This window comes from Panthera pardus, unplaced genomic scaffold, assembly GCF_024362965.1.
Source record: "Panthera pardus isolate Hobbes unplaced genomic scaffold, ASM2436296v1 HiC_scaffold_18, whole genome shotgun sequence".
In the NCBI taxonomy this organism is placed as follows: domain Eukaryota; kingdom Metazoa; phylum Chordata; class Mammalia; order Carnivora; family Felidae; genus Panthera; species Panthera pardus.
In genome coordinates, this window is record NW_026526743.1 from 22,922,196 (window position 1) to 22,940,040 (window position 17,845).

General features: G+C 46.2%; 2 protein-coding genes and 1 long non-coding RNA gene across 3 annotated transcripts; 2 read left to right on the forward strand and 1 right to left on the reverse strand.

Annotated features, from left to right (window-relative positions):
• Positions 1 to 120: 120 nt before the first annotated feature.
• On the forward strand, positions 121 to 7,974 carry LOC128778039 (uncharacterized). The gene is made up of 2 exons (XR_008423364.1): positions 121 to 480; positions 7,677 to 7,974. It is a non-coding gene; the product is annotated as an uncharacterized LOC128778039 (long non-coding RNA).
• CCNE1 (cyclin E1) lies at positions 6,818 to 17,528 on the reverse strand. The gene is made up of 12 exons (XM_053906061.1): positions 17,292 to 17,528; positions 16,771 to 16,822; positions 16,571 to 16,658; positions 16,275 to 16,343; positions 12,387 to 12,532; positions 12,132 to 12,267; positions 9,476 to 9,622; positions 8,597 to 8,692; positions 8,248 to 8,382; positions 8,029 to 8,140; positions 7,791 to 7,948; positions 6,818 to 7,498 (listed from the first exon to the last, which is right to left on the reverse strand). The coding sequence occupies exons 2-12, from the start codon at positions 16,791 to 16,793 to the stop codon at positions 7,376 to 7,378; spliced, it is 1,233 nt and encodes a 410-aa protein (XP_053762036.1). The 5' UTR covers positions 16,794 to 16,822; positions 17,292 to 17,528; the 3' UTR covers positions 6,818 to 7,375.
• LOC128778046 (proline-rich protein HaeIII subfamily 1-like) lies at positions 16,792 to 17,679 on the forward strand. Its single transcript, XM_053906176.1, has 2 exons — positions 16,792 to 17,020; positions 17,147 to 17,679. The coding sequence occupies exons 1-2, from the start codon at positions 16,792 to 16,794 to the stop codon at positions 17,677 to 17,679; spliced, it is 762 nt and encodes a 253-aa protein (XP_053762151.1).
• The last annotated feature ends 166 nt before the right edge of the window (positions 17,680 to 17,845 follow it).

A 17,845-nucleotide genomic window follows, 5' to 3' on the forward strand; every position in this document is an offset into this window, starting at 1 on the left:
CTGCAGGGCCAGTTCCCTTTCAGGCACCAGCCTTTGTGGGGCAGGGGGGCTTTTTCTGAAAGTAGCCCTGGAATCACACCTGCCCCACCTCTGGCCTTGGCATGCGGTACATAGGCTGAGTGTCAAAGGTCACCCTGAGGTCACCAGGCAGCCTAGAGGACCAGGGGGAGGTAGGGCAGGCTTTCAGCCCACCTGCTTGCCAGTTTGACTTCTGCCCTGTGCACTGTCGCCCTTGCCCCTTACCCAGCCTTGCTGCCTTAAAGAAAGAAACCTCCTTTGCATGACAGGAAGCAGGGAAGTTCCCTGAAGTGTACTGCAAACCTAAAAACACCGCAAACCCGTCTTTCATCACCACCTGGATGACTGTTTGAAGAGAAACAGAAAACAACTCTTAACCCCTGAGAGGCTGGGCTCGCACTGAGAGAACATGCCGTGGCCTCCCGCTCGCTGGGCAGATGAGGAAACCCAAGCCCGAAGTAGGTAAGTGACGAGCTGAAAGCCCCATGGCCCTTGGGAGGACTCTACTGAAAATCCAGGAATCAAACACAGTGCCCGTGGGAGGCAGGCAGGTAAAGAACATGTCCTTGGACACCAAGATACTTTGTCCTGGTGTTAGGCATATTCAAATATCTGACGCTTCCAGGGAGAGAGATGCTCTGTCACTTTTCTTGAACCTTTCTATTTTCTTCATCCATACCGTTTTCTCACTTTTGCTGGAGGTAGGGGTGCAAGCTATTTGTCTTCTGCAGAAGATTGGCAGTGTGTAGGTAAGGATCAGCAGCAGGGAGCCCCAAGCCAGTGGCAGGGGTGGTGGGAACTCTGGTGCCCTGCCGGGTGCTGGGCAGCCGCAGCTCTGTGTGAGCTCTCCCAAGTTGTAGGTCAGCTCAAATGCTTCAAAACCTCCTTGCGGCCCAAACACAACAGAACCCCACTTGGCAGTGCAAGACCCACAGACCCAGACTCCTGCACAGAGCTGGAGGGGGCTGGGGTGGGTGGAGGACACAGAACTTCAGAGGGAGTGCTTCAGACCAAGGCATCATCTCACATGGACTGAGTGCTCCTTCCTTGCCTACAACAAGGTATAATTTGGTTAGGTGCTTAGCAAGAGGGGCATAGAGAACTTTCTGGACAACTGGAGGAATGGATTTGTCTGTCTAGCTGTCTTTCCGATGATGCATTGGAGCCTGAGCTTTTGTATGTCGTCCCACCCTTGCGACCCCTCCAGGAATTAGAATTCATTGGTGTGGGGCTCCTTTGCCCAGAAAAAACACTAGAACAGTAACACCAGTCTCATTCATTTCTGTTAAGGTCTTGCTTTTCGATCTTAATGTTGGTCTTTTGCATATGGAAGATAGCAGGTATTCTCCTGAACATGGAAAAGTGAGAAATTTAATGAAAGTGACTGCACATGTAAGAATCCATCCATCTCCCCATTCATTCAGGGAGAACATATTTTTAATAAGTACCTATCATGTGCCAGGCCCTGCAATCAGGTGCTAAGCAATGAAATCAATAGGCAAGCAATCACTGAAAAATAAAAAGATGGGGGTGAGTTTGTATGGGCATGTGCCTTTTAAACTACTTAAGAGATACAATCAGACGAAGTAGCCCTGTACAAAAACCAGCAAACATTTTGTCTATTCATATGTTACTGAATGCATAGAAAAAATTCCGGAGCAAGGTATGCTCTTTTAACATGAAAACTATTAAGAATGGTATCTCTGGGGGGGGTGGTTCACTTTTGAGGTTGTACATGTTTGTGGTACTCTAATTTATTATAACAAACATGCTCCGCTTCCATAATCGGAGAAAAAACAAGAAAGTTAAATAATCGCAATTTGAGGCGCGCTTGGGTGGCTCAGTCAGCTGACCGACTTCAGCTCAGGTCATGATCTCACAGTCCGTGAGTTTGAGCCCCGCGTCGGGCTCTGTGCTGACAGCTCAGAGCCTGGAGCCTGCTTCAGATTCTGTGTCTCCCTCTCTCTCTGCCACTCCCCTGCTCATGCTCTGTCTCTCTCTGTCTCAAAAATAAATAAAAACATTAAAAAAAAAAAAAGCAATTTGAATGGGAAGAAAAGATGGCGGTACCAAGTGCTGGAGCAGATGTGGGAAGGCAGGAACTCTCACACTCCCTGGCTGGGAGGATAAATTGGCGTAATTTGGGGAATTAGCTGACGGCATCTAGTCAAGTTGTAGGAGCACATGGCCTTTGACACGGCGATTCCAGGTCTGGTAATGTGCCCGGAGGAATCCACACCCATGGCACACGTGTGCACAAGATGTTCATTGCAGCATTGTCTGTGACGGTGAAGGAATTGGTGACCTATGTGTGGACCGGCCCGGGAGGGAATATATACACTGTGAGATATTCACACAAGAAAACTCTATCACAGTTCAAAATAAATGAATCCAACCCTACGTGCGTCCGCATGGGTATAACTTGAAAATAATGTTGAAAGAAAATAGGAAGTGGTGTTATTATATGTAAGGTCTGATTCCACTTGTGTGAATTTTTAAGACACTCAGGGCAGTGATTCTGTAAGGCCATTGCTTATGGAGCCAAATACAAATGATAAAAGTCTAAAAATATGTGTGGGAATCATCCACACTGACCTCAGAGTGATTGTTTCCTCTGAGAAGGAAAGAGAGACAGAAAGCTGACGGGGCTGGGGAGGGAGACAAGGGGGCCCTTCAATGGAGTCTTCACTGGTATAGTCCTTAAAAAAAAAAAAAAGATGTGAAGCCAATTTGGCGAATCTGGTAAGTCATTGTAGTATTTTCTGAGCTTAAACATTTTTGCCTGTCTGATGCATGTGAGCTGTTTTGTTTTGCCTTCCCCTGATGACTTGTGAACTGAGTGGTTTTCCTATGTGTATTGTGTATCCTAGTTCCCATCTTTCCTGAGTGTATGAACAATGGAAAGTGAAGTAAGCAGTTCCCCTAGAAGATGCACGTTGCGATGATGCACAGGTGGAGGCACCCTTCAGGCGGGTGGCTCTGCAGGTGGGGAGCAGGGTGAGCCTGGCAGACTGGAGATGCAAAGTGGGAGACAGGAAGGCACAGGGGGAGGCGCCAAATGAGTGGTGAGCTTGCCCAGGGCTGGAATGCCGAGGGCAGTGGACCTGAGGCTCCTCCACCTTGTGCCTGGAAGGAATGATACCTGGTGTGTAGCTGGGGGCCTGGGAGAGAGAAATCAGAGAAGTGAGAAGTTCCTAAGGGAACAGGTGGGGGGGGGGGGCGGGCAGGGTTCACTAAGTGTGGCAAAGATGCCCTGAAGGGTGCTATTAGGTTTGCCTCGTGGGGGTCTTGGGTGGCCTTGGTGAGGGCGGTGTGTGGTGCGTGGGGACAGAAGCCCAAAGCTCGGGAGACAGAAGGTATATGTGACACCAGAGCCCAGCAAAGAAATGACATCAGTGTGGGCCAGACAAGAGTGGTCTCCTGCAGGAGGTGAGGATCTAGCTGACTGGATGGGTTGACAGGCAGAGGTGCAGAGGCAGAAGTCACTGTGGCCTGAAAAGGGATGTTGGGAAGTCCTTCATGCAGGGCCGTTCAGAAATTCCTGATGCATGTACTACAGTCATTTTCCCAGGGCACGTGGAGGCAGAACTCTGGGCTTGTTTCTTCAACTCCTGCCTCCTGACGTTGCTCTGAGCACATCACCATCCTTTTCACAAACACCAGCTCCCTGCTGTCCATACATATAGGGACATCAGGCCTGTGTCCAGCTTGACACATAAAAGCTCATTGTGATGTGGCCTCTGTCACCTCCTCTGCCTCATCTCCCACTTCCTCCACCGACTCGTGACGGCTCTTCACTGGCTGCGGGGGAGGACAAAACAACCCCCTGTCGAACAGAGTACTGCCCCTGCAACAGACCCGTTCCGTGCCCCCAGACTCCGGGATTCTAGCTGTTTCCTGGTCTCCCTGGCTCACCTGAGCTGTACACCTGCACCCCATTGCTTTGGTCTCTAGCACTGGGCATGCCCAGCACGCAGCAGGAGCTTGCAAGTGAGGGCGCCTCATATCATCCTAGGCAAGCCCCCATCAGAATAGAACTCACTGCACAGTCAGGTGGTACAGTTTTTGGAATTGGCATTGATCAGGAGAAGCGATTTAAAAGACAGCTGGGGGTGGGGGTGGCAGAAGGAGTATTTATTTAACTCAGGACACTGTTGCCCTCCTGTCTGAGGCTCCTGGGGAATAGTACCTGGTAAGCCTGTGAAACTGAGCACATTAGAGTCTTCTGGAGTTAAATTTGGAATTGGGATGAGTTAGGAAAAATCTATGCTCATTGAATACAAAATGCAATTGTCTGTCAGTGCAGGGACTGAAGTATCTGCAGCAAATTATATTTAAGACTCTATTGTCACAGGCAGATTAGCTAATGCTTGATTTTAAGTATAGGTTTCTAATGCTATTACTCCTGGTTAGCTCTGCCTGGCAGGTAACCTTGTGGAACAAATGACTGCATTGCTTGAATAACATATTTGATCAAACAGGACAATTCTTTCAAAAATTGAGTTCTCTGTGGCAATTTGAGACCTGTAATCAGCAAATTAGATGATTACAGCAGGGATAAAAATAGTCTTCTAACAATGTCCAAGGTATAAATGTGATTTGAATTTCAAAATGTTGAACATGTGGTAGGAAAATGCACGGTTGGGTAAATATGACTAGACATTATCAGATTTGATTTCTCTTTCCAACTCTGCTCTGAGCTACAGCCTAATTTTGCCCGAATAAACTCCAATCCCGTTTGTGTCTGAGTTAGAGGCTAGAAGTGGATCTCGCACTGTGCTCCAAACCTTAAAGGGCTCAAAAGCTTTACTTATCTGCCTTTAGGAACTTAAAGTCCATGTATCCCCTTGGTATGAAACCCATGAAACAATGAGCTGTCCAAGTTCCACCCAGGGAAGATGGCATTGGAAAGCCTTCGACACGCACTACCCGAAGACCAGTGTTTTCTTTCTTCGGCACGGGGGGTGGGGGGGCGGGGGGGGGGGGGTGGGCAGGCAGACGCCAGAGCAGCTCTGGTGAGGTCTAGCCAGCGAACTGCGAGCTGGGGCAGGATGTGAGGATGTGGTTTGCTCTACCACAATCCAATCAGCCCTCATGGTTGGTCAATAAGTTACTCTTAGTTTCTCCTGTAAGACAAGGAAGTTAGACTAGGGGCCACGTCACCTCCTTCTCCGGGTCCTTCCTGCTCACCATCTCTGCCTCAGAGTGTCTGTCCACCCAGGTTGACCAGAGCTGCCATTTCCACCCCTGATGTCTGTCGGGCATTAGCGGGCCTCACCTGGTTTTAGCCGAATTGCAGAACAAGACTGACTTGGCAGTTGGGTATGCAGAGCCAACCAGTGAAGTGTGTACTAACTACTAGCAAAAGAAGCTCCTTAAATCAGGGAAACTTGAGTTTCCTTACTAGTGGCTCTTAGGGCTCCTGGCAGGGCCGCAGAAAATATTGATTACTATGAATTTCACTTATCCATCCAGGACTCATCCTTCATGAGCCCAGGTGATCCCATGGCAACAGTGTCATTTAATAAAAACAAAAACAAAACACCGATGTCCAGAAACGCAACACTCTTAAGTTTACATGTAAGGCATTCTCATCTCAGTGGATCCGGTAATGCTCTGCGATACAAGGGCCAAACAGCCTATGTAGTGTTTACTTCAAACGTGCTTTCAAACCAGTTACCTCACATGTCAAGTCCTCACACTTACCTGAAGCTTTGAGAAATAGAAATGTTTTTCAGTGCCACAATTTTGCATAGAAAATGCCAAGTATAAATTAACCACTTTCAGGATTTTTCCAACAAGTTACTTCCAAATGATCACCATTTAGAATTCACTGCTTTTTAAGGTGGGAACATCTCTGCCTAAGATGAAGAAATAACTAGCTAGGAGTACCATTTGACTAAATACCATTACATGTAGATTTATAATGCATTTATTAGGAAAACTGTATTAAAGCTTAGAAAACTAGAACATCACAAGGTGAAAAGAGTAGGGTCTCTCTCCAACTTTGTCTATAATATGGTACAGTTTTAAAATGGCTGTTTTTCTACTTCAGGCACGATTTTGCAAAATGAGATAAAATACCGAGTCAAAAATAAGTGGGATTTATTTGCTCATTCACCCTCCCTTTTATGAACCCATACACCAAAGCACTGCAAGGAAGTGGAACACAAAACCTGACATGACCACCACTATGAGAATGTTCAACAAAATGCAATGTGAACTGTACACATTAGGCCTTAAAGTGGACAGTGGCTTCCTCCATTAGCAAGGCCCATGGTGACTGCATCGATGGTCACAGAACAAGACGGTACACTGACATCTGGCCTTGAGCTACATACAATGTTACTTTACATTTTCTTCGAACTATAGTTTTAGGCTACATCATGTTAACAAGTTCTCCAAACAAAAGTTCTTCAGGTTAAGATTGAGTAAGGACGAAGAGCATTAAGTAACACTAATTACAGATTCTTTATGTCCTTTGGCCCGTCCTGGGGCAGAAATTATACCTAGGAATACTCTCGGATGCAGACATGACTCCCCCACTACTGCCACAGCCCTCCAGTGAGCCGCCCCTGAGCAGGGCATTGTGGGAGAAATACCAAATGGAAGCCTCATTCCCACTTCAGGGGACCCGTGGGAGGCCTTCGAGGCTGCACCTAGAGCTCATGTCAAAAGTTTTCTTTTAAATATATTTGCTTGAAAGGTGTGAGCTTCAAGAAGTACGAAGTTAAAAAAGAGAACCTGGTATAGCCACATTCAAAGGTGACTTCTAACTTAAATGATCAGACATAGCTCATAAAACCAGCTGTCTCAAAGACAGTGTTATCTTTATTAAAAAACGGATAGACATAGCAGCACTTACAAAATAACAGTTCATAAAAGGCATTGTATATTGTCAACTGATAGTGTGAAAAGGGCAGGCCCCCAGCACAGCTGGTTGTGGGCTCCACATCACAATGCTCACAACCACCTGTTCCACTCAATACGACACAACCCAGAACACCCAAGGGGAGACCAACGGCAACGTGGCACTCCTCGACTTCAAGCCTTTGTTATCTGTGTGAATAGTCAATCAAGTCAAGTATCACCCTCCTTAGCAGCATCTGGAGCACTCATTGGTGTTCTGGAGGTGGCTGGTGTACTTGACCCACTTATTTAAAAAAACCTAAGCGTTCAATAAAAAACACTTCTCCCTGTCCAATGCCATCCACAGAAACACTTCGGTTGCGGAAGAGACGTGCTCTTCCATTTAAATGTCTGTAAAAGCTAATGCGGGCCCCTGCCGCGGCGCACAGAAGAGAACTTGGAGCAGGCACTTCTGCACAACTGTCTTTGGTGGAGAACGCTGGTGTGGTCACGCTGTCCCCTGCCCACTGCTCTGCTTCTTGCTGCTCTGTGGGGGAGTGAGGACCCCAGTGGGGAGAGGAGAAATCCTGTTTTGTTCAGACAATATGGCTTTCTTTGCTTGGGCTTTGTCCTGTTAAGAACAAAAGTGACAAATGTTAAAATGGAAGAGTGTATCCTTTGGGCTTCGCGTTCTGTGTGCTCTTTTCTAAGGAAATGAGGGGAAAAAAATAGCAAAGAACAATCTAAAAGTCTCTGGTCTACATGCTATTCAGACACAGCATCTACTGACCGCAATTTTCTTTTTTAAGGAACCAAAAGAATTGGACTCTTTCTGGGCTATCTGGAGCCTGCCTGAAGAAAAGTGAAGAGGCTATTTAAGCAGTTTTAAGGAATTTATCTGGGAAACGAGGAAGGCTACTGACCAGCAAATCCAAGCTGTTTATATGGGTCTGGATGTTGTGCGCATCTTCAGCAGGAACTCCCCTGAAGTGCTTAAGTTTTGAACTTCCTGTCTCTCTTATGACCATGGCAAATGGAACCATCCACTTGACACACTTCTCTATATCACACCACTGATACCCTGCAACGAAAATAAATTTTAGGCTCGATTGGTTTGGAAGTTTACTACACCTTGTGAATGGACCGGAAAAGCCAACGTACCTGAAACCTTTTGCATCAATTCAGAGGAAGAGAAATGATACAAGGCAGAAGCAGCAAGTACACCATAGGGAAATTCTAAGCAGCCAACATCCAGGACACAAAGATCTAAAAGCTATGGAGAAGAAAAAGAACACTGAGGCAGATGGCCAACATACATCCCTTCTAGAGTTAATCTAATGACGGGGTAGGCAGCCCCACAGAGGTAACAGAGCCACTTACCTCTGCAATCTGTATGAAGATTTGCTGGGGATACTGTGGTAGGAGCACTTCATATAAATCATTTAGATATGCAACCTGCATATATACATTCAGCCAGGACACAATGGTCAGGGGACTTAAATGCCACTTAAGGGCCTAAGGGAAAACAGACAAAAGAGACCAATGATTGAGAAAAGAAAAAGATATTTCTGCTCCCCTTGGGCCTCTAAAGGAGTTCAAAATGCAGCCATGTTCCACGCCACAATGTGTCCAGCTGGAGAACACCTAGGCGGATGCACTCACACGAATGTGGAAAAGCTATTATGTATGCATTTTTTAAAAAGGACTGAAAAATTAACTTGTAACCTACCTTCATAATGATTAATTCCATGCTAAGAATTTCCTCTCCTGAACAAGCCCCATCTGTGACATACGCAAACTGGTGCAGCTTTGGAGGATAGATTTCCTAAAAGGAAATATAAGGGAGAAACAACTAGCAAAAATCTCTAATAGTTTTAACTTATAATGTACATCCAAATATTGTTTTTAGTATTCTACCAGGAAAAGAGAGAGGGAGCACCATGGAATACATATAGGGGCTACTCGGCTGGTCAAAATGTGTTCACTGTGAAAGAAACAACTCCCCCCACCCCAATAAAGAAATGCATAAACACAACTTCTATTCAGTGGGGAGAGTTTTGAAATTTTCACCTTTTTAATACCTTTAGCAACATGTTTGCAAGTTAGGCCCATCCACCCTTCTAAGCATTCCAAAAATTTTTTTTTTTTTTTTTTAACATTTATTTATTTTTGAGACAGAGAGAGAGACAGAGCATGAACGGGGGAGGGTCAGAGAGAGGGAGACACAGAATCCGAAACAGGCTCCAGGCTCCGAGTTGTCAGCACAGAGCCCGACGCGGGGCTTGAACTCACTGACCGCGAGATCATGACCTGAGCCGAAGTCGGCCGCCCAACCAACTGAGCCACCCAGGCACCCCAGCATTCCAAAATTTTTAATCCTCTTGGGTCAAAGTTCAATTTTTTGGCTTAAAGTAACTACATTAACTTAAACATTTTATAGACTCACTACTTCTCTCACTTCTTGGTTAATTTCTAGCCCTTTCTGCATGTATCTTTACTTTAGATGACCTCAAATTAGAAAAATGTAGACAAAAAGTTGGCCTCTTCCAGTAATCTCAGAGGATCTCAAGAAACGGCATATGCTACATAACATTTGAAAATGATTTACCTCAAGTTTGGCAGCAATAAATAAAGATGAAATCCCAATAAGCTGTAAAAGTGTTTTTACGATATTTTGTTGCGTTGCCATATACCGATCAAAGAAATCCTGTGCCAAGTAAAATGTCTCTCTGTGAAGTTTATAGACTTCACACACCTGAAAAAACAGTAAGTTTTAGAACAGTTACTTGAGGAAAAAAGAAAGACAAAAAACAAAAAAACAAAAACAAAAAAAAACACACACAAAACCCAAAAACCAAAAAACAACAAAAACATAAACATTTGTCATGAGTTTTGGTGAAGGACAATATAACCAAATCAGGAGAGACAGAACTTTGCTTTTCTGAAAGGATTGTTACCTTGCTTGTCCCCAAGCACGTACACAATGAAAAACTAGAACTCGCATACAAGGATTAAGTGTTCTATGATCTACATTAATAATAATAATAGTAAGAGCAAATGTTCACAGGCAGGGGAAGGAAGGTATGTTCATTGCCTGGTACAGCAGCATTTTCATGGAAAAAGTGTGAACAATTATCTCAAACTGTAATATCAGGACCATGCCTGCCCTGCCCACCTCATAGGATTGCTGAGAGACAGGGGAAAATGGTGTGCATGAGGGAGCTGAAGAAGACCAAGGAAATATTAGACCTCAACTCATCACCACCATCAAATGTCTGTTTATACATATAAAACTGCTATTCCTAAACAGGCCTTCCCATGTATAAGTGTAACTCATGGGGTTAAGGCACCAGAGAAACAACAGAACATTAATAGAAAATTCCATCAATCACCAAACAGTGTTTCTAAAGTCCAGGCTAGGGCATATTTAAAGTCAGTTTTCATAAAGTAACACAATTACAATCTGATCAGAAGTGAAACTAGAGCTTCTGTCCTCTCAGGAACAAACTCTCAAACTTGTGTCACCCGGCTCACAACTGGGCACACAGCATGAGCGCCACCTTTCCCACACGCGTGCTGACTTCCTCGCAGGGCTAGAGGCTGAGAAACAGCATCACTGCACACAAGCCTCAAGTATTGTCTCAGCAAGGACAAAACGGTTACCATTCTTTTCTATCTTTTCAATGGTATTACATGACTTTTTTGACGGACTTTCAGAGAAAAACCTTTCCTTAAAGTATTTGGCATCAACTGCATAATACAAATAGAACTTCCCAGTCACAACATCTAATGAGTTGAAGCGTGGGAGAATGCAGCACACTACACATCTAATGCTTCAAGGAATTATAAATTGACCCAAAGGGCCCACAAAGTCTATGTGCCACAGTGGGCCTGTGGATGGCACCTGCAAGGCCTCTAGTTTCAAGCAGTCCTGCCAAAGAACTCAGTACAGAAAATGTTAATATTTTCAGAGACCAATAAAGAAAAGCGAATTGATAATGGTAAAAACAGCTATCTTTTCTTGCCTATTATGTAAGCTGCACTTCATACACACTATTTCTAATCCATATAAACTCTGCAAGGAAAATACTGGTAGCAAATATTACAGATGAGAAAACCAAGATTCTAAGTTAAGTGACTTGCCTGATGAAGACACATAGATGGTGGCAGCAGGGGATTTGATTCTAGGATGAGCATAACTGGGGTACGAATACCCCTGGACACACACTTTCCAAGCAGTACAGAGCAGTTTGTTTTTAGGGAATATTTAGGCATGCAACTTCCTTATGTCCTTTTCCACAAAATGGATCTGCCTGAGATGTCCTTCAACATCACAGAAGATGTTGAACATCCCATTTCTCATCACCCAAGGCTCACAGAGGTGTCCAGGAAGCACCCTGAGGCACTACTGAGTCACCCACACTTCCTCTCAGAAAGAGGTACACTGCCCATACAATATTGCTTTTTATGTTTAATTACCCATCAAAATATGTAATACTTGTTCTTTTTCTTAATTCATTTTTTTACTGTTTATTTTTGAGAGAGCAAGAGAGAGAAAGACAGACAGTGTGGGGGAGGGGCTGAGAAAGAGGGAGACAGAGGATCTGAAGAGGGCTCTGCGCTGACAGCAGAGAGCTTGATGTGGGTCTCAAACCCATGAACCGCGAGAGCATGACCTGAGCCCAAGTTGGGTGCTTAACTGACTGAGCCACCCAGACACCCCAATACTTGTTCTTTTGATCAATTGTTGCAGAGAAGTACGATAGTGTGGCCAATAAAAGAATTAAACGATATATTTTGTTAAGAGGATATTCTGTGGGGAAAGGGAAATGGATTCTAAAGAGTTAAAAAGGAACAATGTAAGCTCTCTGTTAAAGATAAGCCTGTTCATATATTTTTAAAACTTATGATAGTGGCTATCAAATAGCTGTTATCTGCATTCCGCTGGATATATTTAAAAGTAATTTAATTAACAAAGACCAAATATCAATATTTACAGTTAAATGGAAAATAGAACTTCTGGAATTATTTGAGCTTTGAAGAAAAAAATTCGATGCCAACTTAAAAACAGGTATCTAAGAGGTAAAGAGACTTCAGAAATTCTAAGGTAGAATGCAAGCAAAACGTTAAACTGCTGTAGTATATATACCACAGCCTCAGAGACACAGAATGTGTCGATGGGATGAAACGCACAGAGATCATAACAACACAGAAGATTCCAGAAGTGGTCAATGCTTCCAGTCAGCAGGAAGACTCAAGCTCACCTCCATTAACCAATCCAGAAGAATTGCTCGCATTTTAGGCTGCAGGAGAGGGTGCCGCTGCATAAAGTGCTTATCCCTTAAGTAGGTCTTCTCCTTGTTTAACATGATTTTCCAAACCTCGTCTCTATTTGCCCAGCTACAAAACACACAACCAAGTGAAAAACAACAGGTAGGTGTCAATATGCATCCATTCTAACTTGGTGAGCTTGAGCACAAGGAGGAAGAGACCTGGAAAGCACGTGGTGGTCAACTTACTTCAGTATAGGCAGTGGTGAGGCTCTGGAGGGCATGAAACTCTGAGGCCCACAGGTGGAACTAGGGTATGTTGGCTCATCCTCTTCTTTGTCAGGTGTAGGAATCAAGGAGCAGGGGTTTTCACACACTGAACTGCCATCCCAAGGCTATAGAAGAAAAACGTATTTTTAAATGTTTGACGTGAGCCAGCTATTTTTGCATTCATTGATTTGTAGAACAGCTAGCAAAACAGAAAATGCCTTAACACTGCAGAGCAATCTCCAGACCTAAATATATATTCTGGCTTAAAGTAAAATGAATATGGAACGGCGAAGGAAAAGCCACAGTGATAACCCCAGGCTTTCGTTTCATTCGTCTTTGACTTAGGAGTCTGTACAGTAGATATCTAAGAAAACTCCAAAGTCAGTAGCATTTGGATCCTCCACACTGTCACACTCGTAAGAAGTACCTGAGCAGTAAGATGGATGCAAGGGGGGTTAAGATAAAACACCAACACCTCTTACAATACAATATGAACCAAACCGAACCACAAATTCATTTGCAGGCCAGTAAGACACTGTGCATAATTTCTGAAGTGTCTCGTGGGATTATCTGGTCACAACTCAAAAATTTGCTTAACAAGTACAACTAATTTACAAAAATTTCTTAAAAGTGAAAGAATTTCCAATAAAAGTATTTAGTTACATAAGCACTGCATATTCACCAGTTACGCTTGTGAAGATCAAAACTGTAAACTGATTACCATCTATATTTAAAGTCTCCCCATCTGAAAACAAAAACCCATCGAATGTGCATCTTTCGGTATTACATAATGGGGACCTTTTGTTTTCCTTAACTCAAAACAAAACAGAGTATCTGCCTAGTTAAAACCAAATTCAGGAATGGTCACAGGATATACTAAGAAGCCTGTGGAGACAGAAGCCAGATACCCCTGAAGACCTTTGAATCCTGCCCCCAAAGTCTTGCAAAGAATAAGATTCAAATAACTGACAAGTGAATAAACCATCATTAAAAACCCAAACAATTTGCTTTTCTTGTAAAGGTTCCAGATCCTTAATGTTATTCAATTTTCAATATTTGGAATATACTAAGGTCATTTTGCCATTTAGAAAATTTTCTCTTTAAAGCTACTCTGTTTATCATCCTACTCTGAAAAGAAACCTATGATTGACTCTTTTGAATTATAAAGAGTGATTTTGTTGACAATATGGCAGGTAACAATCCCACCAGCACAGAAGTCTTGGCATTTTTTTTTTTTTTAACACAGACAGCTCATGAAGGTTGACTAAAGAAAAGCGACAATGGGATGACTAGAAATAAGCATGGGGGGACTTGGGCTCCAGGTGCTGCCTGGAAAGTATGGTAGAGGGAGGCTATCACAGCACACCAGCCACTTTCAGAGGAAGCCAGAGCACTTTCCATGTACTATGAGAGCAAAGCAGGATAAAGCTCTTCTCCACCCAGGGTGCAAAGAATTGGGCATGCAAATTAGCCATGACAACCCCTGCCAACAGCTGTTCCAGAAGGGCAGCCTCCTCTTCAGCTCTAGTATCACGTGCTGGTAGCATTTCCTTGACTCAAAAAGGGTCACATTACAAGTGCCTCAAGTTGCTCTTCATTCAAGAATAAATTCTAGTTTTGAAGGCAGAAGCTGGGTGCCACCCTCTACAGCCAGATGGCCGAAATAGCGGAGAGCAGACTTTGGGGGATAAAATGGTGGCAGTTTCTAACCTGCAGGTTCATAGACAGATTGTGTGAGCCACAGCAGATAAATGGTTCTGAAAGTTGGCCCTTAACTTGAGCCTATACCGGGTTTCAAAGGAGGCGAGATCGGTCCGACTTTAGGAAGGAATGGGATAAGAGCAAGAGACCAATTTTCACTATTTGTAATCACTTCAGACTCCTTATGCCACTTTTAAATAAGAATAGAACTACTTATGTAAAATTAGGTTCTGCGAAGTCATTCATGGAAAGTCCAGCATTTCACTCACACAAAAGGTCAGGTCTTATGCAAAAAATTAAACAAAATGGATGTGTTAAATGGATTTTAGATAAAAGGGTATTCTTTTTGTTAAGAAAGGTCTAAGGTAAGAATCAAAGGTTCTCTGAGGTCTTGATGAAGCAGTTATAAGGAAGTTAGCGTAATGGCTACAAGTGACTCAAGGCTACTGTACTGTGTTGAACTGTAACTCCCGAGAAAAATTGTGTGTCATTAATAGGCAAAAAGGTTGTGTTACCCCAAAACTCTAGCTTCATGAATCTACACAGAGAAATACCAAAAGACAACAAATGCCTCTGTAAACAGATGGACAGTTTTCAAGCTATCTGCTCTACAAAATGTGCAGAAACCTGTTGTCACTAATCTCTGAACAACCATGAAAATTCCTTCTAGTTAGTGGGAAACGATATGGCTATTCATGTACCACAGTTATCAACTGTCCACAGTTTAGGGATAGGACCACAGACAGCCCCACTTAGGCACCCTAGCACCTTGAGAACACAAACTATTCTAAAACTCTAAGAAGTCAATATGGATGCCTTTACTTCATTCTCAGTTGGAAATTTCAATTCAAACAGCTGGGAAAACAAGCAACCTTGAGTTTCACAAAGTGGAGATCCATTTTATCATAACCCACAAAAATCAAATTGCTTAAGGGTTTTTGTTTTTAAGGAGAGAAAAAGAAAAGGAAAGAACTGGGATGCGCGGTCTCATTTCCTTCCCTAAAGTGAATGAAGTATTTCTTCTTCTAATAGAGAAGGAAATCATCAACCCCTTGTTCAATATTCGGTGGACCGCCCCAGAAATGCTAATTCCTAAGGTCTTATGTGCAGTCACAATTGTTACTTCAAACCCACTGCTTTAAAGCCCTTCACTCTTCCAGAGCCAGCTATGGCTGTTGCTTACTGCCCAACAAAGTGATGTGCAGCCCAGTGCTAACCTAGTTGGAACCACTGCCCTCAGCTCAAATAATACTCCTGCTCAGCTTTTATCCATGACAGGGTCAGAAGGCCTGATCCACTAGTTTGGAGATAGGTTGCTTCCCCTGCTAGAACCATTAACTATGGTCTCCAGCCATTTCTGGAGGTAGAGAGATAACACAAGCTTTTTCTGGTAGGAGCTTCTGATATTGTAATGATATCATGAGCACGCAGGAAATTTGGCGGTAACTCCATGAAGGAGAGGCAAGAGAAGTGGACTAGTCAATTGAAAAAATGTGTTGAGACACATCTGTCATTACACAGAATGTTCCACTAACATTCTGGCTGAGGCCAGGTGGAGCCCCAGACAGCAGTGATCATTGTAGGTAACTGCTAGATGGGCTGAGAACTTCCAGAAGGGGGATAAAGTTAGAAACCTGACCTAAAGGGGGTGGGAGGGGGAATGGAGGTCCTTAAGCACCATGATGGAAAAACAGTAGCATGGATGGGGAGAATTCATGGTTGCTTATGAACACACACAAACACCCATCATCACACCCAAAGAGCTCTGTGTCAGGAGCCCTCCCCCCAGTTCACCAGCTCAGAGACAAGGCTCTAGGATGAACTCCGCCCCTGATTGCACAGGACTCTGGGTTACTTTCTTCCTCTGAGTCTGAGTTTCCTCAAGGGCAAAAGGAGAGGACTGAGTTATTTGATGTCCATTCTGGTTCTTCCAGACATCAGCGCATATTTGTAATCTCAAAGGTGCTGGTCAGGAACACAAGACCTCACTGGAATCCCAAAGCTGGCAGAGGTCAAGTGCCACTGACAGGCAGAGCTCAGCCATATGTACTGCAGCCAAAGGTAGAGAAAAACCCTTCAGCAGGAGGGTTTTGGAGACTGAGACTCAATTTAACCCACAAAGAGCAGGAGGCCCTCCACCTAGGCCCAATTAGCAACTGTACCTACCTGACTGCTGCACTGGCTTCTCACAGTCCTGTCAATTTTTGCAATTTCTTCATCTGGATCCTGCAAAAACTAACATAAAACAACCCCCACCCCACAAGGAAACACACCAAACAACCCAAAGACAAAAACAGAAAAGAGAGAAAAAGTTGGTTAGGTTATAGGCACCATTTCTGCCAAATACACCCCATTAACCCCCTAACAATAAACATGTGGTGTATGGAGCCCAGTCTGGTACCCAGGTAAGATTGTGTGTGTGGGGGGGGGTCTCCTCCCCCACCTGTCTCCTTTGTACTCACAACAGCCACATTTGCCTTTCTTTTCCTGGAGCGAACAGAGACATCGGTGCCACTTTCCTCTTTCATGGTGTCCCGTTCCTTTGCATCCCTGCAAAGCCAGGGTGGCACAGAGGTCAGGGTGAATTCTCCCCAAATCTAGGTCCACCCCTCCCCCACCGCTGAACACCCTTCCCGTCCCCCCCAGCGACCGGGCCACTCACCTCTCCCTTCTCTCCCTCGGCATGGCTTGGGGCGTGGGATCAGATCTCAGGCCTTGGGGGCACAAACCGGGCAGTGGGGTGAGGAGGACCAGAGGTGGGGGGCCAGGGCCCGCCGGCCCGCCCCGGACACCCCTCCCCCTCCCGCGCGGGCGGCGGCGGCGGCGGGAGCCTCCCGGGCCGGTCAGGAAAATGGCCGATGGGCCCGGGGTGGCCTGTCACCCGCGGCGCCGCCACCAACCCGCGATGCCGGGTCCGAACCGGGGGTTGGGGGGGGGGCCCGGACGCCCCCCGGAAATCCCCTCCTGCCCATCGCCTTCCTTGGGGCTCAAGCTGCCTCAGTCTCCCCCTCAACACCTTTCCATGGTCCGTCTCTGAGCCACCCTACAGGGGCACCCCACGCTGACGACTCGGGGACCTGGCGACCCGGCCTCGCCCCACCCCCACCCCGGCCCGGCCCGACCCGGGCGCTCTGGGAGTCCTCGCCGCCGCACCGTCCCGCAGCCCCACGGCAGGGCCCTTACCCAAAGCCGTCTCCGCGGCAGGCAGGCGGCACGAGCTGAGGCCCGACGCAGGAGGCAGAGGCGAGCGGGAAGCCGGGAGGCGGGAGGCGGCGGCGGGCCGAGCGCGCGGCGGTGGCGGGATCCGCGCCTGCCCCCTACACCGCGCTGGCGGCCGAGCCGGCTGCTCCTGCGCCCGGCTAAGAGCGGGACATTTAAAAATCCCTGCGCGCGGAACCGGCCCCCGGCCCGCCCTCGCGCCCTCCCGCCACCCTCCGCCCCGCCCCGGCCGCTCAGAGCCCCTCAGCGGCCGCCCGAGGGCCCGGGCCCGCCCAGCAGCCGCCCTCAGGACCGCCCAGCCGCGGCGCAAGCCAGCCGAGGCGCTCCGAACCGACGGGGGGGCGGGGCCTGAGCGGGGGCGGGGCTAAGTGACAGGGCCTGCGCGCCGTAGGGGCGGGGCCGGGGCCGTGGCGGGGCCTGCGCGGCGCAAGCTGCGGCGCCGCGCGGGGCGGGACGCGGGAGGCCGGCTGGCGCGCGCGGTAGAGGGCGGGGCCGCGTTCGGGCGGGCGGGCCGCGGG

What these genes read in the sequence shown, in the direction of transcription:
- LOC128778046 (XM_053906176.1), top strand. Translation starts at nt 16,792, where the DNA reads ATGGCTTGGGGCGTGGGATCAGATCTCAGGCCTTGGGGGCACAAACCG. An exon ending in CCACCAACCCGCGATGCCGG is followed by an intron (nt 17,021 to 17,146) that starts GTCCGAACCGGG and finishes TCCGTCTCTGAG; the next exon opens with CCACCCTACAGGGGCACCCC.
- CCNE1 (XM_053906061.1), bottom strand. Translation starts at nt 16,793, where the DNA reads ATGCCGAGGGAGAGAAGGGAGAG. An exon ending in TCTTCATACAGATTGCAGAG is followed by an intron (nt 8,141 to 8,247) that starts GTAAGTGGCTCT and finishes TCTTCTCCATAG; the next exon opens with CTTTTAGATCTTTGTGTCCT. An exon ending in ATTGATGCAAAAGGTTTCAG is followed by an intron (nt 7,949 to 8,028) that starts GTACGTTGGCTT and finishes TTTTCGTTGCAG; the next exon opens with GGTATCAGTGGTGTGATATA.